We start from the raw sequence: 19,276 nt of genomic DNA, 5'->3' as shown, positions 1-19,276 counted from the left end.
TTCAGAAACATGGATTTAGTTCAGAAATAGTTTCTTTCTGTTACTGAATATTGTGTTGAGTGCTGACTGTGGTGACAAAAGCAAATGTATACAGGGCATTCCAGAAGATTTAGCAATGTTGACTATTAAAAGTAAAATTTGTGCAGGTTGCCACTGCATGTTGCGTTAAGCAACTTGAATTATGGTGTGATGGTAAATTGGACACCGGGAAGTGAATTATAGTTGCACCAGTAGGGTAACTGGTTTCTGAAAGAGAAACATCTCAAAAAGAAATGTCTGTGTTGCAGGCAGATGCTGGTTGTACTGCCTGAAGGCTGAAATTTTGTGGCAGCAGATCAAGCTTCTGCTGCTTCTGCTGCCTCAGTGAAGCGTTTAAAACCCAGGAGGTCAGAAGGTTGCTTGGAAGAGTACAGTCCCTATGGCTACCAGCATGTCCCATATGCCCAGGATATATGATTCGCTTTGCAGAGTCCTGTGCTCACTGAGATGGAACGTGGCTATGAAGCATGTTAGTAGTCTTTGCACTATAAAGGCCCTGGTTGAATTTGAACCAGCATCCCTGAAGAGATTGGCTTTCTGTCCCATTTTATCAATTGACTAAGCTATTTCCCTTTCAGTCTAGATGATGCCTTTCCCTGTTTTAGCCTGTGCTGCCCTTTTATCTGTCCTGAAGTGGAATTACTGGCTCTTGGGCCTTCCTTTTGCTTTGCTGCTACCACTCTGTGTGGCCCATTTTGGACACATTTTTTCCTGTCTTTTTATGGACTTCCTCTGTTTCTTTCTACCTCATTATGGAAAAAAGCAAGCCCTAAATTACTGAAGTATAAAATGAGTGTGTATACACATGTATACACACCTTCCAGCACAGAGGAAGCTGGATTTAATTAATTTGGTAATGTTCCATGTCTGTTTTCTTTTTCCAGTATTTGACTGCAATTTTGAATCTCCTTGTGAGCTGGAATATTCCCTTACCTCGAAAGATGAGGAAACCCTCAACAACGCATGGCTCAGACTGAATGCAGAGGAGATCTCACAGCTAAACATCCCAGATGGGCCAGAGAGAGATCACTCTGAGAATACACCTACAGGTAAGATGAATACAACTGTGTAACGCCTTCAGTGTAGTGGTTAGTTTTAAAAACAAAACACCCTCACTCCCACCCCCCAAAAAATCCCTAACAAAAACCCCCAAAGCCCCACCCAAACAAACATGTCCTCCTAAAATACTTAAGACAGCTATAATCCTTTTACTGCAGCAGGCAATGAATGCAAACAGTGTGACAAACAAAGGAAGTAATTTTGCACTTGAAAGATCTGTTTTTGTCTAAAGGCAATTTGCATCATATATAAGGGAAGCAAAATATCAAATAGTCTTGTGTAAAATCTGAATCAGGCTGACCCTTTCTGCGGATGGTGTTTGGATGAGAACAGTACTATGGTGCCTGTGTTTTAAGGTCATTCAGTGTTTGCAAGAGATGAATAAAATGGTCTGGTTTTACTGCTGCTCTAGGTCCTGTTTACTGCTTGCTTATTTGCAGGCCATTTTAAGCAATATCCTTGTGTCCATGGCTTAGGTTTTCTGTTCGGTAAGAAAACAAAAGATGGGGGTTTCCCTTAATATAAGAAAAAAGTTACTGTCTCTAAAGAGAGCTAGGAAGCCTGAAAGAGGGGAGTGCAACAGACTTTTCTTCTTCCTTGGAAGAAAATTTGGTTTGTTGGAGTTATTTTTCCTGCTCATGATCATATCTGTGAACAGCAGCGTATTTCATGAAGATTGTAAGCTCTAAAAAGATGTTTAGACGTGTTTGTGCTCTTCTAATCCTGGGAAAGCAGAAAAATTCTTAACATCCTTCCTGCTGTTAGTGACACCTGCTCGAAACCTCTCCCCATAAGGGTCAGATGGTGTTGAATGGGAATGGAGTTACAAAATGGAAATGGGCGAGTTAGGGCTACAAGCTTTATCCAGGCAAAGAAAGAGGTATAGGGAAGGACAACAAAGATTATCAGGGATATGGAACAGTTTCCATACTAGGAAAAAATAACAGACAAAGATTCTTTATTCTGTCTGCGATAGTAGGACTTAGAGGTCTATAAAAATGCACATTGAAGAGCAATGGGAAGCAGCTGTGAAATTAGTGGGTGCTGGGTATAGAGCAAGCAAGAGGAGGTATTTTTTCATGTAGTACCTGTATAAACTGTAGTAATAAGATGCATGAATTAATGTTATGGAGGCCAGAAGTATGCATAAGTTTAAAGAAATATCAGATGAATTCTTGCAGAATACATTCATAACTGGTTATTTAATTTAATAGTCTTTTTACAGTCGCTGACTCAAGAAGCCCCTTATACAGAAAGCTGCAAGTAAAAGGATCCTTTTCTCGGTAGCCAGTGTCAGAGATGGCATTGACTTTGCAGACCTGCAGTCTGACTGCTTGTAACAGTTCTTATGCTCAGGCAAATACTGAGGAAAAGTTTCAGTGCAGCTTTCATTCATATTCTTTAATTCTGTTTTCTCATCTGTATCAATAGCATAGTACTTTTCCCCAGATAGCCATTATAAATTAACTTTTAAGGCCCATTGCTTGAGCACTGATTCATCAGCAAACTGAGTCATTTTGGTGGGATCTGTCATGTGTAAAGCAGATGGACCACATTTGTCATGCATGCGAATATCTTCTAATTTTCACATCAAAGAACATACATGCACACACTAAATTTCTTGCTGCAAAGATACAGTTAAGCGAAAGTTTGAGGTAAATCAGAGTGTCTGCTGCTGTTCTCCTTTTTCTTAAATTCTAGTGCAAGCCAGATGCAGTTGAAATTTAGGAATTAAAACCTGCTTGTTTTGAATTGATAAGAGTAGCTGTCACTTTCCTGGACTAGGGAAAAAAATGAGGAAAACCGATGAGGAAATAAATGTATTGTTCCAGGTGTAGCGCCTGGCCGGGTTGCTGCAGTGCTGCATATTGTCAATGTATGTTTCTTTTGGATTCTTTTCGGTAAAGTTATACCTTTGTCTATATTCAGTTTTATATGTCTGTCAAAGCAGAAGAAGGGGAGACTTTTGGCTGGCCCCATAGCCCAAAACCCAAGGGTAGTATTGGTTGATGATTTCCAGTTGCCTATTGGGATAAAATTCCATTTCTAAGCCCAAAGTTTTGGGGTTTTTTTTCTCCATCTGGAATATAGGCAACTTAGGCTGAAGCTTGTGTTCTGCTGTTTTCTCCTATTCTGAGGAGGAAGCACTCAGTGTCACATTGATTGAGTGGATTAGGTTTGTGGGGTGCCAGGGTGGGTTGTTTGAGGTGTTTTATTTGCTTGGGTTTTGTGGGTTTTTTTGTGTTGGTTTTGTTTTTGTTTTGTTTTGTTTTTTAATTATCAGGCATGTTGGACATAGTCAGTGGTAATTTTCTCTTAAGCCCCTCAGCAGATCTGTAGGTCTGCAACTCATAGATGACTTTAACTCTTGTGCATATAAAGACTCATTTGAAAATCAACACTTGGAACTAGCATCTCTCTATTTTAAATCACTTTAATTACAGCTGCTTGGCACAGATAGTTGTGTGGTCTGTTTCAATCTGAAATAATTAAGCACAGTAATTCCAACCCCCAGTGTTTCCTGCAAATTGTACTTCCAATTATCTCAATCTCATTTCATCTACTTTGCAGACAGTAATGCACAGAGATAAACAGATAGCATAACTAGATTTTGGGATGGTTTAGCTCATCCTTGTCACTTGGCTATCAAGTCATGTCAAGACATTGATAGAGACAAATGCCTTGTGTATAATTCATTGTGCTTCGTGTAAGTTTCTGTATAAGGTTCAGTAGCAAACCATTGGTAGATCTCCCAAAGAGAGACATTGGAAGAACTTCTGTATTTTTGCCCCTGTCCCCGCAGCATGATGCAGCTCGGTCTCAAGGAATCAGAACAAATCAGCATGGATCAAGCTACCTAGAGGAAGAACTACTTTCAGGTGTCTCAGCATTTGGTTACAGTCACATCTGACTGTTCCACTCACTTGGCATGTTCAGCATGCGGTGTCACACAAATCATTGATCTTCTGAATAGGGATAGATGGTGAGGTGGCAAATTTTGCTATTAAATTATTCAGGGTAAAAGATTGGAGGTCTGGTTTGCAAGGAATTGAAAAAGGATGCTTAACAGGATAGTAGTGTCAGGTGAAATTTATTTGAATTGAGGTGGTGGGAGAAACAATCAGAGTTTGGCATATATGAGCACAGATTCTGAGCTGGCTATAATCACTGAAGCTGATTTTGCGGTAAGAATAGAGTTGTGAAAATATAAACGCAGTAGCAGTCACAAAGTAAATGTCATGTTGGGACTTCCTGGGAAGGGAGTAGAAAATAGGAACAATGTGCTGTAATATAGGTGTGGGGGTAGCTGTAACTAAAATGCAGCATTCTGTTCTGGTTTCTGGGCATCAAAAATCATTTAGTACAGCTGGGAAACTTATTAAAAGAATGGAAACAAGGATGATCTAAAGTATGTAATGGCTGTCTTTTAGAAACACTTAAATTAACTAGGGTTACCCTGCCTGCAGGAGACATCTAAAGGAATACATGGCAGAGCTTTATAAAAATCACAGAATTTTATAAAATCCTTATAAAAGATGTATAAAGGTTTATAAACTCCCAAGACTGTATAAAGCACCGAAAGGATGAGTACAGAAGGAATATTCATTATTTCTTCTAATACAGAATTGGACAGCATCAGATGAAATTAGTAGATGTGAGGTTCAAAACAAAAGGAGATCCTTCAGTATGTAACAAACAGTAAAACTGTGGAACCTTATTCCACAGGGTATTGTTGGTGGGTCCGCAAATTGACAGAATATGTGCAGGGAAGAAAAATAGTTATAGCTACTAAATTCTCAAGACTACCTTTTCTGGCTCAGAAAGTCCTTGTACAATAGATCCCTGAAGGCCAGTGATGGGGAGGTGCAACTGTTTGCTCTCCCTAATCATATATTCTTTCCTGTGTATCTGCACCTGTCTGTTTTCAGAGCCGGATGTCTGAAGGTAATGGATCTTTGGTCTGTGCTGGTAGGGTTGGTGTGGTGGTGTGTCCCTCCCTCGCCACCCAGACCAGTTTTTTCTTCTCTTTGAAAAAGGAGAGAAACGTACTAAGGGTTTTGGACCAATTTGGGGAGTCGGAGAAAAGATGCTATTTAAACATTTAATATTATTTGCTGTTCTCTTAAAGCCTTGTGAATGGTATCGAACCATGCAAAAATATTGGGTATTTGGTAGGAAGAACTGCAGGACTGTCTGTCTATAGAAATCTATAGAAGGGAGGCTATCAAGGTACTTTGGGTTTTTTTGGGGGGGAGGGGGAATTTTGTGCTAAAATGCTTCACTCTCCTCCATTCCCCTCCATCTTGTAAGTGGACCAGTGGGTGATAGAATCATTAGTGTATCTGCCAGCTAGGCCCTACATGGTATGTGAAGATCTGCTGGAGCTACTAATATTTCCAAGTCAAACTTATGTAACTTTCTGCAGGATCAGAGGTTTAAGGTTAAAATTCCATTGATGTGCTAAAGATTGACAGGAAAATCTCCACTGTTGGAATCTGAATCGGGCCTGTATGTGCTGTAATGAGTAGGCAATCCATTGTGGATTACTAGACTTCTTTTCTCTTAATTCATGAATAAGCAAAAAGATGCTATAAAAAATTCAAGCATTCTGCATCACTGACTGCATTTATTTATTTTGACAAGTGTGATTAATTCTTAATTATTTATGATCCTTCATAATATATTATACCAGCAAATGTACTGCAGTCTATCGTAATGAAATATGAGGAATTGGAGATCTTGCAACTGTGGCAGTATTTCCTAAGGAGGCAGGTTAGACAACCCAGGTTGTGGTTAGAATGATAGAGTTTGTAGACCGAGGAAGTTGCACTTTGCAGCTATGTGGACATACGTGTTTGTCATGCTCAAGTGAAAGAGTCATTTGCCTCTCTGATAAACTTGAGATAGGTCAAACCAGTCATAAATTCTGTGCCTTTCAACTCTTGATTCAAACCCAGGGTTTTCTGTACTATGGGGGCCTCTAGGATAGAGCTCTGAGTAGCAGGTGGTTTAACAACCATCAGAAAGTGTGCCTTTCCAGAATTCATCTCTCCTGCTACCTCATCGTAGTGCTTGTATTTTCCTTCCTCCAGAGAGGCGCTGGCTGAGCTTCCTGTCAGCAACATTGCATTGCTGTGTTGCCCATGGACTCGTGGAGGGCAGTAATCGTGGTCCCTGATCTGGGAGCACAGTTGTGGCTTTCTTCTGAGTCAAATTTTACAAGGAAGAGGAAGAGAGAAACCACTAGTACAAAGTTAGTCTTGTGTATTTAAGGAGGTAGGACCAGCAGCAGCTGGACCCAAAACAAGTACACACAAACTGGATCCAAATCTGTGCTTGACCAAATGTCAGTGATCTGTTTCCAACCATAAATGCAGTTTTAAACTTGAAGGATTAGAGGCTTGACCACTCCTGACTATGGTGATGCAAGCGGGTTGCCTGCTCCTCTTTTAAATCCTGTGATGCTAGATAAAGTAAGTGAATTTCTACTTCTGTTATCTGAAGATTTCAGGACCATGAAAATATGCAGCTACCTGATAAAAATTTCAGATGAAGAGATAAGTTGGGGAGTATGGCCACTATTTCAAATAAGAATCAAAAAAGTAATAAGCCACCCTGCAAATGTGAACACCAATTGAGACAACTCCTTAATGGAAAATGTAGATTAAACTTTCATGAAGGATAGCAGGGGAAGTGGGAGATGAATGAGGACAGTGTCCTAACCAGCCACTGATTAGTTGAAAAGCTCTTACGTAAGTTCTGAAACAAGAAGTATCTGCACATTGTGTTAATGTGGTTTTGATTTTTGTAATTATTACTAAAGAAATGGAGCAAGGCTAAGGCACTGAGCATATTAGCAAATGGGAGATAATGAACTGCAGGATTATAAAATGGCTGTTGACTTTAATTTATGATTCCTCAGACAAAGAAGAATGAGGCAGATAATAAAAGATAATAAATAATATTTTGTTTCAGATTATCACTTTATTAACAAAACAGTAGAGTATAAATCAATGTGGGCTTGCAAGAAGTAAGTAGAAGTTATTTTTCATGTAGGAATCTTAAGCAGAAAAAAGACTTGTAACATTTACAATCCCACTAAAAGTTGGGAAAAAAATTATCTCTGAAAAAGATAGCTGTTTACCAGGGGAAAGAATAAAAGGTAAAGAGAGTAGCTGGGCTCATGCTAGACAGACAAAAGTCTTCCCTTTATGTTAAACCTTAAGACTGGTTTGAGGGTATGCCTTGATCTCATAGAATTGATCTCTTATGTGTCTTTTAAACAAGATACCAGAGTATTTCTTCTTTTCTTTAGTAAATCATTACATGGAGTTTGAGGTTTTGACAGGGTGGGTCTGAAAAAACCCCAGAATTGTCTTCTCAGGAGAATTTCTATTTTGGAAGAAAAATGTTTTTGAAACTATCGCAAATTTTGACAAAAAAACTTGCAGAGCTGAATGTTTATTGCACCCCTCTCTAATACTGGAGAAGGATGTGGATCATCCTAGTCTGCAAAGATTCAGTCCAGATGGTTGAATAGTCCTTAAAAAGATACTGCTGTGGTATGATGCCACCCTAGTTTTGTTATTTGTAAGCATTCAGATAAACTACAGATATCCTATGAAGATTTGTAAATCTTTGCACTTTTGTGTAGTCAAAGTGGGATTCAGTTTTCTATTAGTTATTTTCCTCTTTAAGATTTAGTCATTGAGTCAGTGGAGATAATTGTTGTGAGTTGAAGGATCAGCTACATACCACAAGTGAAATAGTAGAAGAATTAAGTGAGATCTGGAAGCAACACATGGACTGAAAATTATTCATCAATCTTACTGCGAATGAGAGATTTATGGATTTGTAGGGATGACTATCAAGTTCTTTGTAAACAGAGAGGGTTTTAAAATAAAAAAATATTATTCACAGTGAATAGTTCTGGCTGTTCTAGTTGTGATTTAAATTTTGATACTCAACTTGGCAACATATACCTATCAAGTGTTACCACAGAGCCCTGTAGGAATTTATGCAACATTAATACACTTAATGCAAACCAAGCTTGCTTCCAGAGTCCATTGGGCTGTGAAGAAAAAAAATGCAGCCTTTTTATGATGGTCAGATTCCAGCTCATGCTCTGTCAGTACAAGAAATGGACCAGGTGTTAGCATTTTGCAGCTTGCTCTTCTCGTTAGTACTACACTTGTGCTTTGTTATTGCAAAATTATTTCCCTTTAATGAGCCTGCTCTAAAGAGGCAAATTATTGTCTCACTGTAGGACAGTGTGTTTGTTTATAGAGTAGGTACGTATTTATATGGACAAGCACGTGGGTTTGTTGATTTTAGAAATCTTGTTTGTTCATTCCTTAATTCAGTGAAGACTTGTGTGCAACTCCGTATGAAGTGTTCTGTTCCCCGAGCTGAAAAAGAAAAATTAATTTTGGTGTGCATCAGATGTTAGTATGCTCTAATGGCTTGCTGCATACCTGTGACTAATGTACTTCAGCAAGTATATCCAGAAAAGGCATAGACAATGAAGAATAAATGGGTTGTAAAATGGTCTCTTTCTCACTCTTAGGGATACTTTCTCCTTGGCAAAATGAGAGGCATATTAAAAGGACAGCTGGAGGGAAGCGTATCCTGCTCTTGGCTGTGTTTGACCTTTTTATAGAAAAAGACTACTGGATTAACACACATTTGTGATTTTTTTCCCTCTGTGACGTAGGGGGAGTGTTCTTTATCCCCAAATGCTTGTGTATGTCCATGCATATGTTGTGTTTGGGATTTTTTTAATTGAAATTTTCAAGTATAGTAAACTCATATTTGTGCAAAGAATATTCAATGAATTATATAATTGTTATTTTATAGTTTTAATTTCTTTCTAGCCTGCCTGCTACCTCTGTTTTCTATATATTTATTTTTTTACCGTGCCAGTGACAGCTCACGCATACGGCTCTGTACGTAAAAATACAATGTATGGTAAAGGAGTATCAGCAAGACATTGTAAGCCTTGCAGGCACTTGGCTGCATATTGCCACTCCTTACCACCCATAGTCTAATTATGTCCATTGCCAGTTACTACAGTAACCTGTGCTCCTTTAGCACTTTACCTATGAGGCTCTGAGAATGCTCTACCAAATAAGGCACTTCATATGGTTTTAAAGAGTTGGGAGAAGTGTTTCTCCATGTCATCAAAGAGAAACTAAAGCACAGTGTAGTTAAATCAATAGCCCAAGGTGAGTTGTGTTCTAGGTGTGGCAAACTTGTATCTCTTGCACCTTAACTAGTACTAACAGCTAGATGCCTGTTGCTCTACAGGATTTTTGTCATGAAGTTGGCTTGGTCCACTTATAATAAATAGACATCATCATGTGGGATTTTCTACAGATGTATTCTGTGAGATTATGTTAAAAGCATCAGTAAATTGACAACAACTGGAATATTTTCACTATTGTTCTTCACATCAGTGATAATGTGTCTATTGTGTTGCAGTAGCTATCTCACACACCTATGCTTGAATGAATACATTAAGAGAGCCACAGAACTCTGAAAGCTATGCTATGACTCTTGCCAAGAACAAAACCCAACTAATTGAACAGAAGTAAAAAAATTTTAATTTGGAACTGTGATTGATAAAATATCATGATTCAGGTGCAGTTTGACCATTTTGCCTAATCTAGAGAGGTAAATTTAGGTAAAGAAAAAAAAGATTGATTTTTAATATTTCTGTCCTTGGTTTTCTGATGAAATTTGAGTTGTTTAGATGCTAATCTGTAAAGGATATGTTGGTACTACTGCTTGTATAGTATCTCATTTTTGGAAGGACACAATTGCATGTACTGCTTCAGAGGTGTTGCAAGGAGTATGCCCCTAGACATGCCTTCAGAGGTTCAATCTTACTCACAGGAATTGTTAATGTTAGAGCGGACCAAAGTAGTTTCGTTTACCTTTATCTTGAAGGGGAGGGGGACCTATGAGCTTAGCTGTATAATCCTCAAGTTTTCTCTTACAGACGCTGGAACTAAGCATGGTTATTTTATCCGACTCAAAGTAACCAAAGAAAGTTGCAGTGTTAATGATAAAATACTGAGTGAGAATTCTGTTTTGTGTCTTTTTAAAAAAAGAAAAAAAGTCTTAATACAATGCAATGCCTGTTTAGGTGGTCCCAAGCAACTTGCCTAAATTCTAATAAATAATCATCCATTCAATTATGAGTTTGAAACGATCCCTGAAGTTTCATCTGTTTTCTTTGTTTGCTTGTTTTGAGAGCACAGTGATTAAACAGATGGTATAACGTATGAACACGAGAATGGCCGTACTGGAAGAGCAGGAGAGGGAAGCAAGCTTATGGCCAGACTTTTCAGAATATTCTCTCACTCTTCAGACATGCTTGTGTCAGAGATTGTGTGCTAAGGGGAGCAATAGAATGTAGCCCCCCATGTTATGTTGTAAGTCTGCTGGGATACATACTACAATATCATGTTGTTGATTTGGGATCTCCAATCCTAGACCCCATTCCTATGTTGAGCAACACTGCCTTTCTGTGCAGTGAATTACATTGTGTATCCCTCTCTGTAAAGAAATCGCTTTCTCTAAGTCCCCTTAAGTCCCTTTAGTCTCAATGGCACAGTCTTTCTTGTCTATCAAATGCAAGCAATCTAGAAATGCTTGACCTTTGTCTTTTGCCTTCCATAAATAAACAGAACTTAAAAGAAGATAAACACGAGTGACTGTTGAAATGAAAAAAGTCTATTTTAAAAAAATCATTTTGACTTGATATTAACGGTTCATATCACTTGCAAACCCAGATGAAAGTCAGCTTTGTTAGCTGAATGCTCCAGTGTCACAACAGAGGTGAGAGAAGCAAGCACCACTTAATTCTAAACTGCATTTCCTTAAGAATTCAAGAAATGTAGTGGTTGGCTCTTAGCTATTGTTCTGCGTTTTTCCTTCTTCCTATTCTATTGCTGTGAGCAGATCTTCCCACTCTTCTGTGAGAGGCTGTCCTTCTAAATTATCTGGTGTAAACACGAGTAAACAAGATGATGAGTAGACTTCTCCAGATTTGAAGAGGTGTTCAAACAGCAGAACCAGAAGGTTTGTTGCTTGCCATTGCCTGTGTTAAAAGAATAAACCTGATTTAGGACAGAACTTCAGTAAGTCGCTTTGTATGTTGCTTTTAGTATGGGTCATCTTGCTGCTTTTGTGTGCTTCCAGTGTGGAAGTGGAAAGGTCAGGCAATGAAGGGAAGCATTTTTCTGCGTACCACAGATAGTCATTTCTGGCAGTCATTTGGAGCCTTGCAAGGCACATAAACAGCATAATAAAGGTTAGATCACAATTCCTTTTCACCTGTCACAGTAACTTTGTTTACCAGAGAAAAGCCCAAGCTGCAGAACTCTGGTATTGATTTTGAGCAGCTGAAGGTTCAAGGATGTTCTGGTTTCAAGGTGTTTATTCAGAGTGTTGAAGAAATAAGAAGGCCCCGTTAAAACAATATTATGATACAGGTTTAATTCCACTCTCAGTGTTTTTCCTGAAGATGTGGAAGTATTTGGGGAGGAGGCAGAGGATAGTTTATGTTTAACTGCCCTAAAAAATGACAGCTTTTCAGGCTGCCAACTGTGGATATAGTGGGCTCTGCCTGCCTGCCTGAGTTGATCCTGCATGTCAACAAGGTCACTTCATTACAGGTGAAAGTTTACTGTGACATACAGAGCTTGGAATTTTACATCCTGCACTTTCTTAGATCAGGGGAAAAGAAAAGATCGTTCTGGTAGCGTCACTACTTACACAGTAGTGCAAAACCATTTTAATTCTGTAGTTGTTGGTTTATCTATCCGGCTGGCTAAGGGCAATACATTTAGTGTTATCATGTCATTGTCAAATCAAGATTCCTGAGGAATTAATGGTTTAGATAATTTAATTAATCTCTCTTTTATCCTCATTTAAGGGTTAAAAGCAAGAGCCCTAGAATAAGATACTATAAAATATTATATATCTTAATTCAGAAGCTGCGGCTTCCACCTAAAGTAAAGACCTTTCCAATGACTAACCAAGCCAAAGGGGTATCTGTTAAGCAAGAGTGCATTCTAAAAATGACTACTTAGTAAAGATGCCAAGCCATTTGCAATTAGTGGCAACAGCTGAGTGAACAGCAACAATTAACGTTTTTAATAGCAGGTTTCTTTAAGGACATTTATTTAAGTATGAATACTAGTATAGGATAGGTAGCTGCTTGTCTTATCCATGCATGGAGAAAGGTGAGTAGAGGTGTAGAAGGAGTTTTAGCTTTGCTGAAGGAATACCTAATTAGTAAACAGAAAATCTGGATCCCAGTTACCTGTAAACCTCCTGAAAAAGTAGTGATAATTGTAATGGCTTTGAAGCAAGGGATCACTAGAATGTACTCCAGGCCTTTTCAAGTTGGTGTTTGACCTGCTGCAGGCAGTTCTCTCTGTGGTTAGTTTGCAGAATGAATGGTTAATGGTAGGTGTTTGCTGTCCGATGGACTCAAGCGATTTTTGTCATATGTAAAGCTGAACTGAATATGGACTTCTGGAATATTTGGGGTGCTTGGATTTGGCAGTATTATTCCCGATTGCCTTAAAATCAAGGAAAACTCAAGAACTAAAAGTTAAAATGTTGACTATTTACAAATTGAATTTGGGCTTCCATTAACACTAAACCTCCTGTTCTGTTGTACAGCAGGCATTTGCCAGGACTTGGTGACAGGACTAAGGGGTATTTCACTGCAGATGAAACTTTGGGGATCAGCGTCCAGGTTTTCCTTGTAGTGATGAGAAATCCCATTGCAAAGTCATATGAGAGCTAATATGCTTTCAATAGTATTGGTATTGTGCGTTTGCTTATGTGCTTAGCTGAAATGTGTGGGGAGTTTATGTCATGGATGAGTGCTGTGTGAAGCTGAGTACTTTCTTTCCGCTGACTTATGGTGAGAAGGTGTCTGTCTGGACAGGTAAGGGGAACAGTAAAAATGTGCTGGAGTAGGGGCAGCGCTTGAGTGATCGTTGTCTTGTATTTTCATTACAGAGTGAGTGACAAAGTGTAATTGAAATAACTGAGCTCCAGCCAGATGAGGTACCTCACCTGGGTGTAAAGCAACACTTAACTTGGGCGAAGAGCTTTTTTGCATGGAGGAATTTGGCTGGGATATCCCTGAATTAAGAGATAGGAATTAACTCTGTGTAAAAAATGCACATTACAGACACTCTTCTACTATGGTTTTTTTGCCTGTATGAAATGATACATCTCAGAGTGCTTTGTGAGTGGGCAGGTGAAATGTACTCCATTAGAGCTACAGATTGATTGCGATGTGTGTTATTTAATGTTACATCCATTAACTCTTGGTGAGGGTGGGGCACCAAAGACTGACCTGAGTGTGAAGCTGTTAATGGCCATTGCACCAAGAATGACCTAAATGACTTGTAAAAATTAGCTAACTTGTTGGTTACTTGATTGGTTACTTGGTACGCTACTTTTATCAGCAAACCAAACTTTTTTTAAATGAAACGAAGTTACTGAACAATTCTTTGTTGCTAAAACAACTATTCATAATACAGACTGCAGAAACTTCAGTGAACTACAGATCACTCTTTCACTCCTGCAATGTAACCAAAGCCTTGGGGGTTTTTTTGTTATGTTTTCTGAAAAGCACCTTCCTATTCCCTCCTCCTCCGCTGATCTTTTAACAGGTACTGTCCTCTTGTTCTCCTTTGAAAGCATCTTGGGCTTGCTGGATGAAGGAGTACAGACCACAGGAAGTGGCATTTTGCTAGCCCAGGTGTATTTGCAATGGACCTGTTGGTGAAATTGCTGAAGTAGCTCCCAGTTTCTCATCGTCTGGCTGAAAGAGCATGTTAAGCTGAAGTCTGGGATGTTCCTTAAAGCCTGACACTGTCACAAGGTGATGCAGATGTGCATTGTGTCACTGGCAGCCTTGCTGCGGGTATGACTGCAGACATAGTGACAGCTCTTTTTTAACGTGGGTGCAATGCCTTTCTTACCTTACAGGTGCCAGCGGGGGTGGTAGTGTAAGGAAGTAATGTCGTGCCAGTTTTTCCCACCTCCATATACTTGAGGGAAATTAGTGCCTGTTATATATGTGGATGTTCTGCACTTCCTGCATGGGGTGGGGGACAGCAGAAGGGCCAGAGTGAGGTTTGCCTTTGCAGAGGGCATTTCTGAGTGTGATCCAGTTAGTCATCTGTGATCCCTTACAGAGTTGGTATTAGACCGGCAGCTTAGACTAACAGCAGCTTGACAACCTGTGCTGCAAGCTTGTGAAACAAGTTCAGGAGGGAAGAAACATTACATTTTGTTAACTCTTTTACAATTTGGAAAATTATATTAAAGGGGAGGGGGACTGACCATTTTATTTCTGTTCAGAATTAAAACCTAAACCACTGGCATGTAGCTCAGGGAGGAGAAAACTAGGGGAGCAGCAGATGGGGTGTGTCATGTAGAAACAGTAGCATATCTGGTTACTGGAAAAACTCTGCTATAGGGCTTAGTCCTGCTAAGGACCAGTATCTGCTGTGTGACAATAAAATATACAAAAAACTTCTCTGTATTTCTTAGGACTATTCAAATACTTACAGCATGTGCTTAAGGACTTTGTTAGATTGAAATACAAGGCTTGCCTTTTTGCAGTATTGGGTTCACAGAACATGTTATCTGTTTGATAGCCTCTCATCTCTGCTACTGAGATCTGCACTTTTGTCACCACATAACATATTTATAGAAGGAGAATGACTTGTCACTGGCCCCAACACAATGGCATTTCTACTCCTTTTCAGGTAGAGATAACGATCATAAGGATTTCTCCCATGCACCAGCTTCGGTCTATAAAGTACTAGTGCTGAGAACAGGAGATGATTTATCATCTTTTCCATATTACCAAATGTCTTTTTAATTGATGGGAATCTTTTTACAATCACTTAAAAAAAAAAAAAATTGCTCTTGAGGAATTTTCTCCCAGCTGACAGCAACTTAATGAGGGGTTGTGACTTTGTAATCAATTTTAATTATTGTGTAGTTAGTAGTGCTAAAAATAACAACTTCAACTTTGATATTGGATGATTGATTTGTGAAGCCACTTGTAAATAATTGATCTTTTGTTCCCTGAATGTTTTTCTGTTAATGCTTTTTAAAGTAAAGAAAAAAAAATCAGGCAAACATTTCAGTAGCTAAAGCACAGATAATATAATGTGTCATAGTAACCACTGCTACCATAACTGGGTTTCTATAAACTAAGAGCTGTGTGTTTTAATAGTTAAACCAGGAAACTGGAAATCAGTATTTCTAGGTGTTTTTCCCATTCCATCACTGACTCAGTAGGAATATGATCACATACAGCAGCCATTTTGTCCCTCAGTTTGCCATTGAGCAAGACTCTTTAAAATAGTCAGCAGACTCTGTCAAATGTTGTAATGCTAATAAGAATCAGTTCTGGTAAGACTATTTTACAAGGAGAGAGTAGAAAACTCCATCATCCTGTTATTTTAAGAATACATGTGCTCGGTTTACAGGTGACAGGATGGCTTTTTTTCTGCACTGGTAACTGTCAATCTGAAAGACCAGTTTCTTCTGGATTTTTCCCTGTTGTCAACAAGACTAGAGGGTCTCTGACTAGACTTTTGTGCAGCCTGCTCTTCTGTTGTTGAATCATAACTGAGAATTTCACTTCTAATATTTGAAGTAGAGGAGCACCCTACTTCATTCCCAGAAGTTGCCAGCCTTGTGGCATCAGAGATTTAAATGACATGTTAGAACAAGCCTGTTTGCTTGCACGTATATTAAATGAGGTGAGAAAGAACAAACCCTTTTTGGATCATCGTTGTTCAGAGTATGACCACATTCTGTATGTTTGCAAAGTACTTTGAGTTCCTTCAGAGGGAAGGTGCTATAAGTTAGTATTACTGTTCTGTGTGTAAGTGATAGTGGGTTGTTGGCAGTAATGGGACAGTGAAAATGGATTATCATTGATGTCAGCAAATACAGTTTTAACAATGTTAAACCCATAACTTTGTGAAACTAAATGAGATTTCTCCTAACACAGCTACTTATTTGTATTCACTATGCATTGCGCAGACTACCTCACTATTCTTAAAGCAACTACCAATCACCACGAGGAGTCAAGCAGACGCTGCATTCTCCATAATTACAAGCAATTTTCCAATTGAATTATCCCATGATTTAATTCCTTAGCTTGCATCTGGAGAGCATCAGCAATGTGCAGCTGTTTTGGCTTTGAGAATTAATTGTTGCTAAATGCATTAAAAGTGGTCTTGCTGCAGTGATTTCAGAAAAGAGTTAAATCCCAGCTCACTTCTGGATTAAACTTCTACTTATTTCTTGTTTTCTTGACTCAACATCATGATACAGGCCATGGGTTTAGTAGCATTTGTCTGGGTTAGTTGTGAATCTTAATTCACAGAAAGTATGTTTAGTCACTGAACTGAAATCATATTACAATGAAACACAAAGTTTAATAGAACCATGCCAGAGTCAGTAAAGGCCGGAGGGCTGGAGATTAATGATAAATTATGTTAGTTTATACTGCTGGTATGACTGCATAGCTATGGTTTGCAAAAGAAAGATACAGTAACTTTGCAAAGTACGAAGTACCTGGTGAAATAGGTATGGCATTTCACATCACAGGGTTCTTTAGGCAGGCGTCTTAGTCATTTGTCCCTGAGGCATGGGTGGACAAGTATTTAGACTGGGAGTAGCATGTGGTTTATTTCTGAAATTAGAAAAGGAAATAGAGAGCTTTGTGATTCTGAGATTATCATCAGGGCTTTCCAGAGTCTGTTAGATTCCAGTGAGAACAGATTTTTTTTAATCTAAAATCCTAGATTATCTTTTTTTTTTTTTTTTTCCATTAAATATGAAGACTAGACTGTAGGTAGGTGTCTTAAGAATCCTAAAATAGAGTGGTGTATTTTCATAACTCCTGCAGGTCAATGAGAACATTCTTGAACTGTACGTAGTTAAATAATGATATGAAGAAGATGTGGAACTTGTAAAGCATGCATTAGGTTTCTAGCTTTGACTTGTGTGACCTTTAGATTGGTTATTTAATGTCTAGGATCCTGTTGTAAACATATACCTTTTGTGAAGTGTTGTTGATATAAAGTAAGGTTGATGTAAAGTACTCACTTTAACTGGTTTTGTTGCATTAATTCAGATAGCAAAAAAATTTCTAGATTTTTAGCAAGAAAATGTTACTGTTAAATGAATGTGGCTTAAAAGTTATCCATCCCTGATAAGTAGAGGTTATTTATCCAAAGCTCTGGAACATGATTATGTGGCTAAATATAAAAAATTGGCTGGTTTAAGAGTTCTGAGATCCTGCAAGTCCTGTTCACGTGAAATGTGCGATGTGTGTGATAAACTCTGAAAGCTTGGCTGTTTTCATCCAGATAGTTGGACAAATTTGGACCATCCTTTATACTAAGTCGGATTAGCTTCTGGGTAACATCCTAAACTACCTTAAGGTAAGGTAACATAGCCCTATTGAAAGTCAGTGTTTTTTTCTGTTTCTCAAGAGACAGATCCTGGATTAGTATAGCTGCTTACGAAGAAAATTAATTTCAGGAAATTATTTGCTTAATACCTGCAGGATATTTGATCTTACACTATGGTATAAAGCTTCTAATTATATTAACAATGGTGAATTTATATGAACCTGGAAGAGAAAATAAGTTCTGTTTATGTATTGTTTATATTTTCAATACATTTTAAAGACGCTGGTTTGTAGAAAGTATTACTGTTTCAGAGTGTACACACAGATTATCACAATTCTGGATCTGACTCACTTTCTCAAAGGCAATTTGTCTTTGCCCAATGACAAATATTCTATACATTTACTTTGTTGGGGTTTTTTTAAGACTGTAGCAACGTAATTTCTGTTATGCTGAATCGAATCTACAAATAGATGGAGAGTCCAGTATTTTATCTTTTGTAGCCTTACAATAGAAGAAGGGGGGTGGCAAGCCCCCCACTGTAAACACTGTGCTTTTCAAACACCTTACAACGATAAGGACAAGTAGGTTCTGATTATATCTGAATAATATAAACATGATTGAGTTTGCCTAATGATTATGTCTGGCTCATGATTTCTCCTTCCAATGAGAATCATATTGTCCAGGTTTAACGTAACCAGGACACTAAGGGAACACGCAATTGAATTACCTGCTTCTTGCAGAAGTTTCCTTTGTTCTTGCCTGGAAAGCAGCTTTCTGTAGGGCTTGTCTGCTAAAGAATTTCACGCTGTTATTTTTATTCCTTAAAGGAAGGCTGAATTTGGGAACATGGACAAGTAGCAAATGCCCTGAGTTAACCACTTTCTTCTCTTAAAAACTAAACAAATTTCATCCGTTCATTCTATTCTATGGCTGGAGATGTCTTATCCTGTTCCCATACAAACAAAGCATTCTAGTTGCATTTGGAAAGCCTGTGTGGGCAACTGCGGATTCTTCACAAGCCGAAGAGAGAAACTCCTGAGGGAGGAGCATTGAGAAAGGCACAGAATTGTTGGACCAGCTGACACAAGAATTTATGAGTCATTGCCTCTAGACAGTGTAGAGAACACAGAAGCAGTAGGATAAATGTGGTCACATAGGATTGAGAGGCATTGCTAATATAATAGTGGAATAAAGTAAGAAAGAATGTGATGCCTTTAGGACTGGACTCCTGGAGGTAAAAACTGTGGCAGAAAATGAAAAATCTTGTACATGGAGCATAGTAAAAATTTCTGTTCCAAGCAGGGGTTTTATTGGCTGGAAGTGGAAGTGGTAAGAGAGACTTCAGAGTTTCTGTTAACTGCCACAGCAGTCAGCTGTGAGACTTGTGAAGATTTTCTGAAAGAGGGAATATGCTATTGCCATTGCATAAAACAGTAACAGTACCTAAGGCAGGGTACTGCATACCAGTCTGGTCAGCTATGTTTGAGAAAGGAAATCTAAAATGGGAATAGGTGTAGAAAAGGGCTCCTAGAATGGTGCTTAGGGAGCAGAGATCTTGCCACACCAGGTGAGGTTAAAAAATGGCCCTTTTTAGCCTACTGATGTGAAGAGTAGATGTTGATGTTTATAAATATATTTGAAGAAAGGCAGGTAAGTGTTGAATTACAGAAGAGAGCTAGCTGAAGGAGAAGGAAGTG

The 19,276-nt window shown here is 38.6% G+C and overlaps 1 protein-coding gene across 1 annotated transcript in view; it reads left to right on the top strand.

The window, feature by feature from the left end:
- ALK (ALK receptor tyrosine kinase) overlaps window positions 1–19,276 on the top strand; it is a 323,900-nt gene that overhangs the window by 93,914 nt on the left and 210,710 nt on the right. The window contains exon 3 of the mRNA XM_052805834.1: window positions 924–1,088. Within this exon, the coding sequence (XP_052661794.1) occupies window positions 924–1,088 (165 nt within the window). The remainder of the gene's footprint in view (window positions 1–923; window positions 1,089–19,276) is intronic.

Source organism: Harpia harpyja, chromosome 13 (genome assembly GCF_026419915.1).
Source record: "Harpia harpyja isolate bHarHar1 chromosome 13, bHarHar1 primary haplotype, whole genome shotgun sequence".
In the NCBI taxonomy this organism is placed as follows: domain Eukaryota; kingdom Metazoa; phylum Chordata; class Aves; order Accipitriformes; family Accipitridae; genus Harpia; species Harpia harpyja.
This window is presented reverse-complemented; position numbering and strand designations above follow the sequence as displayed.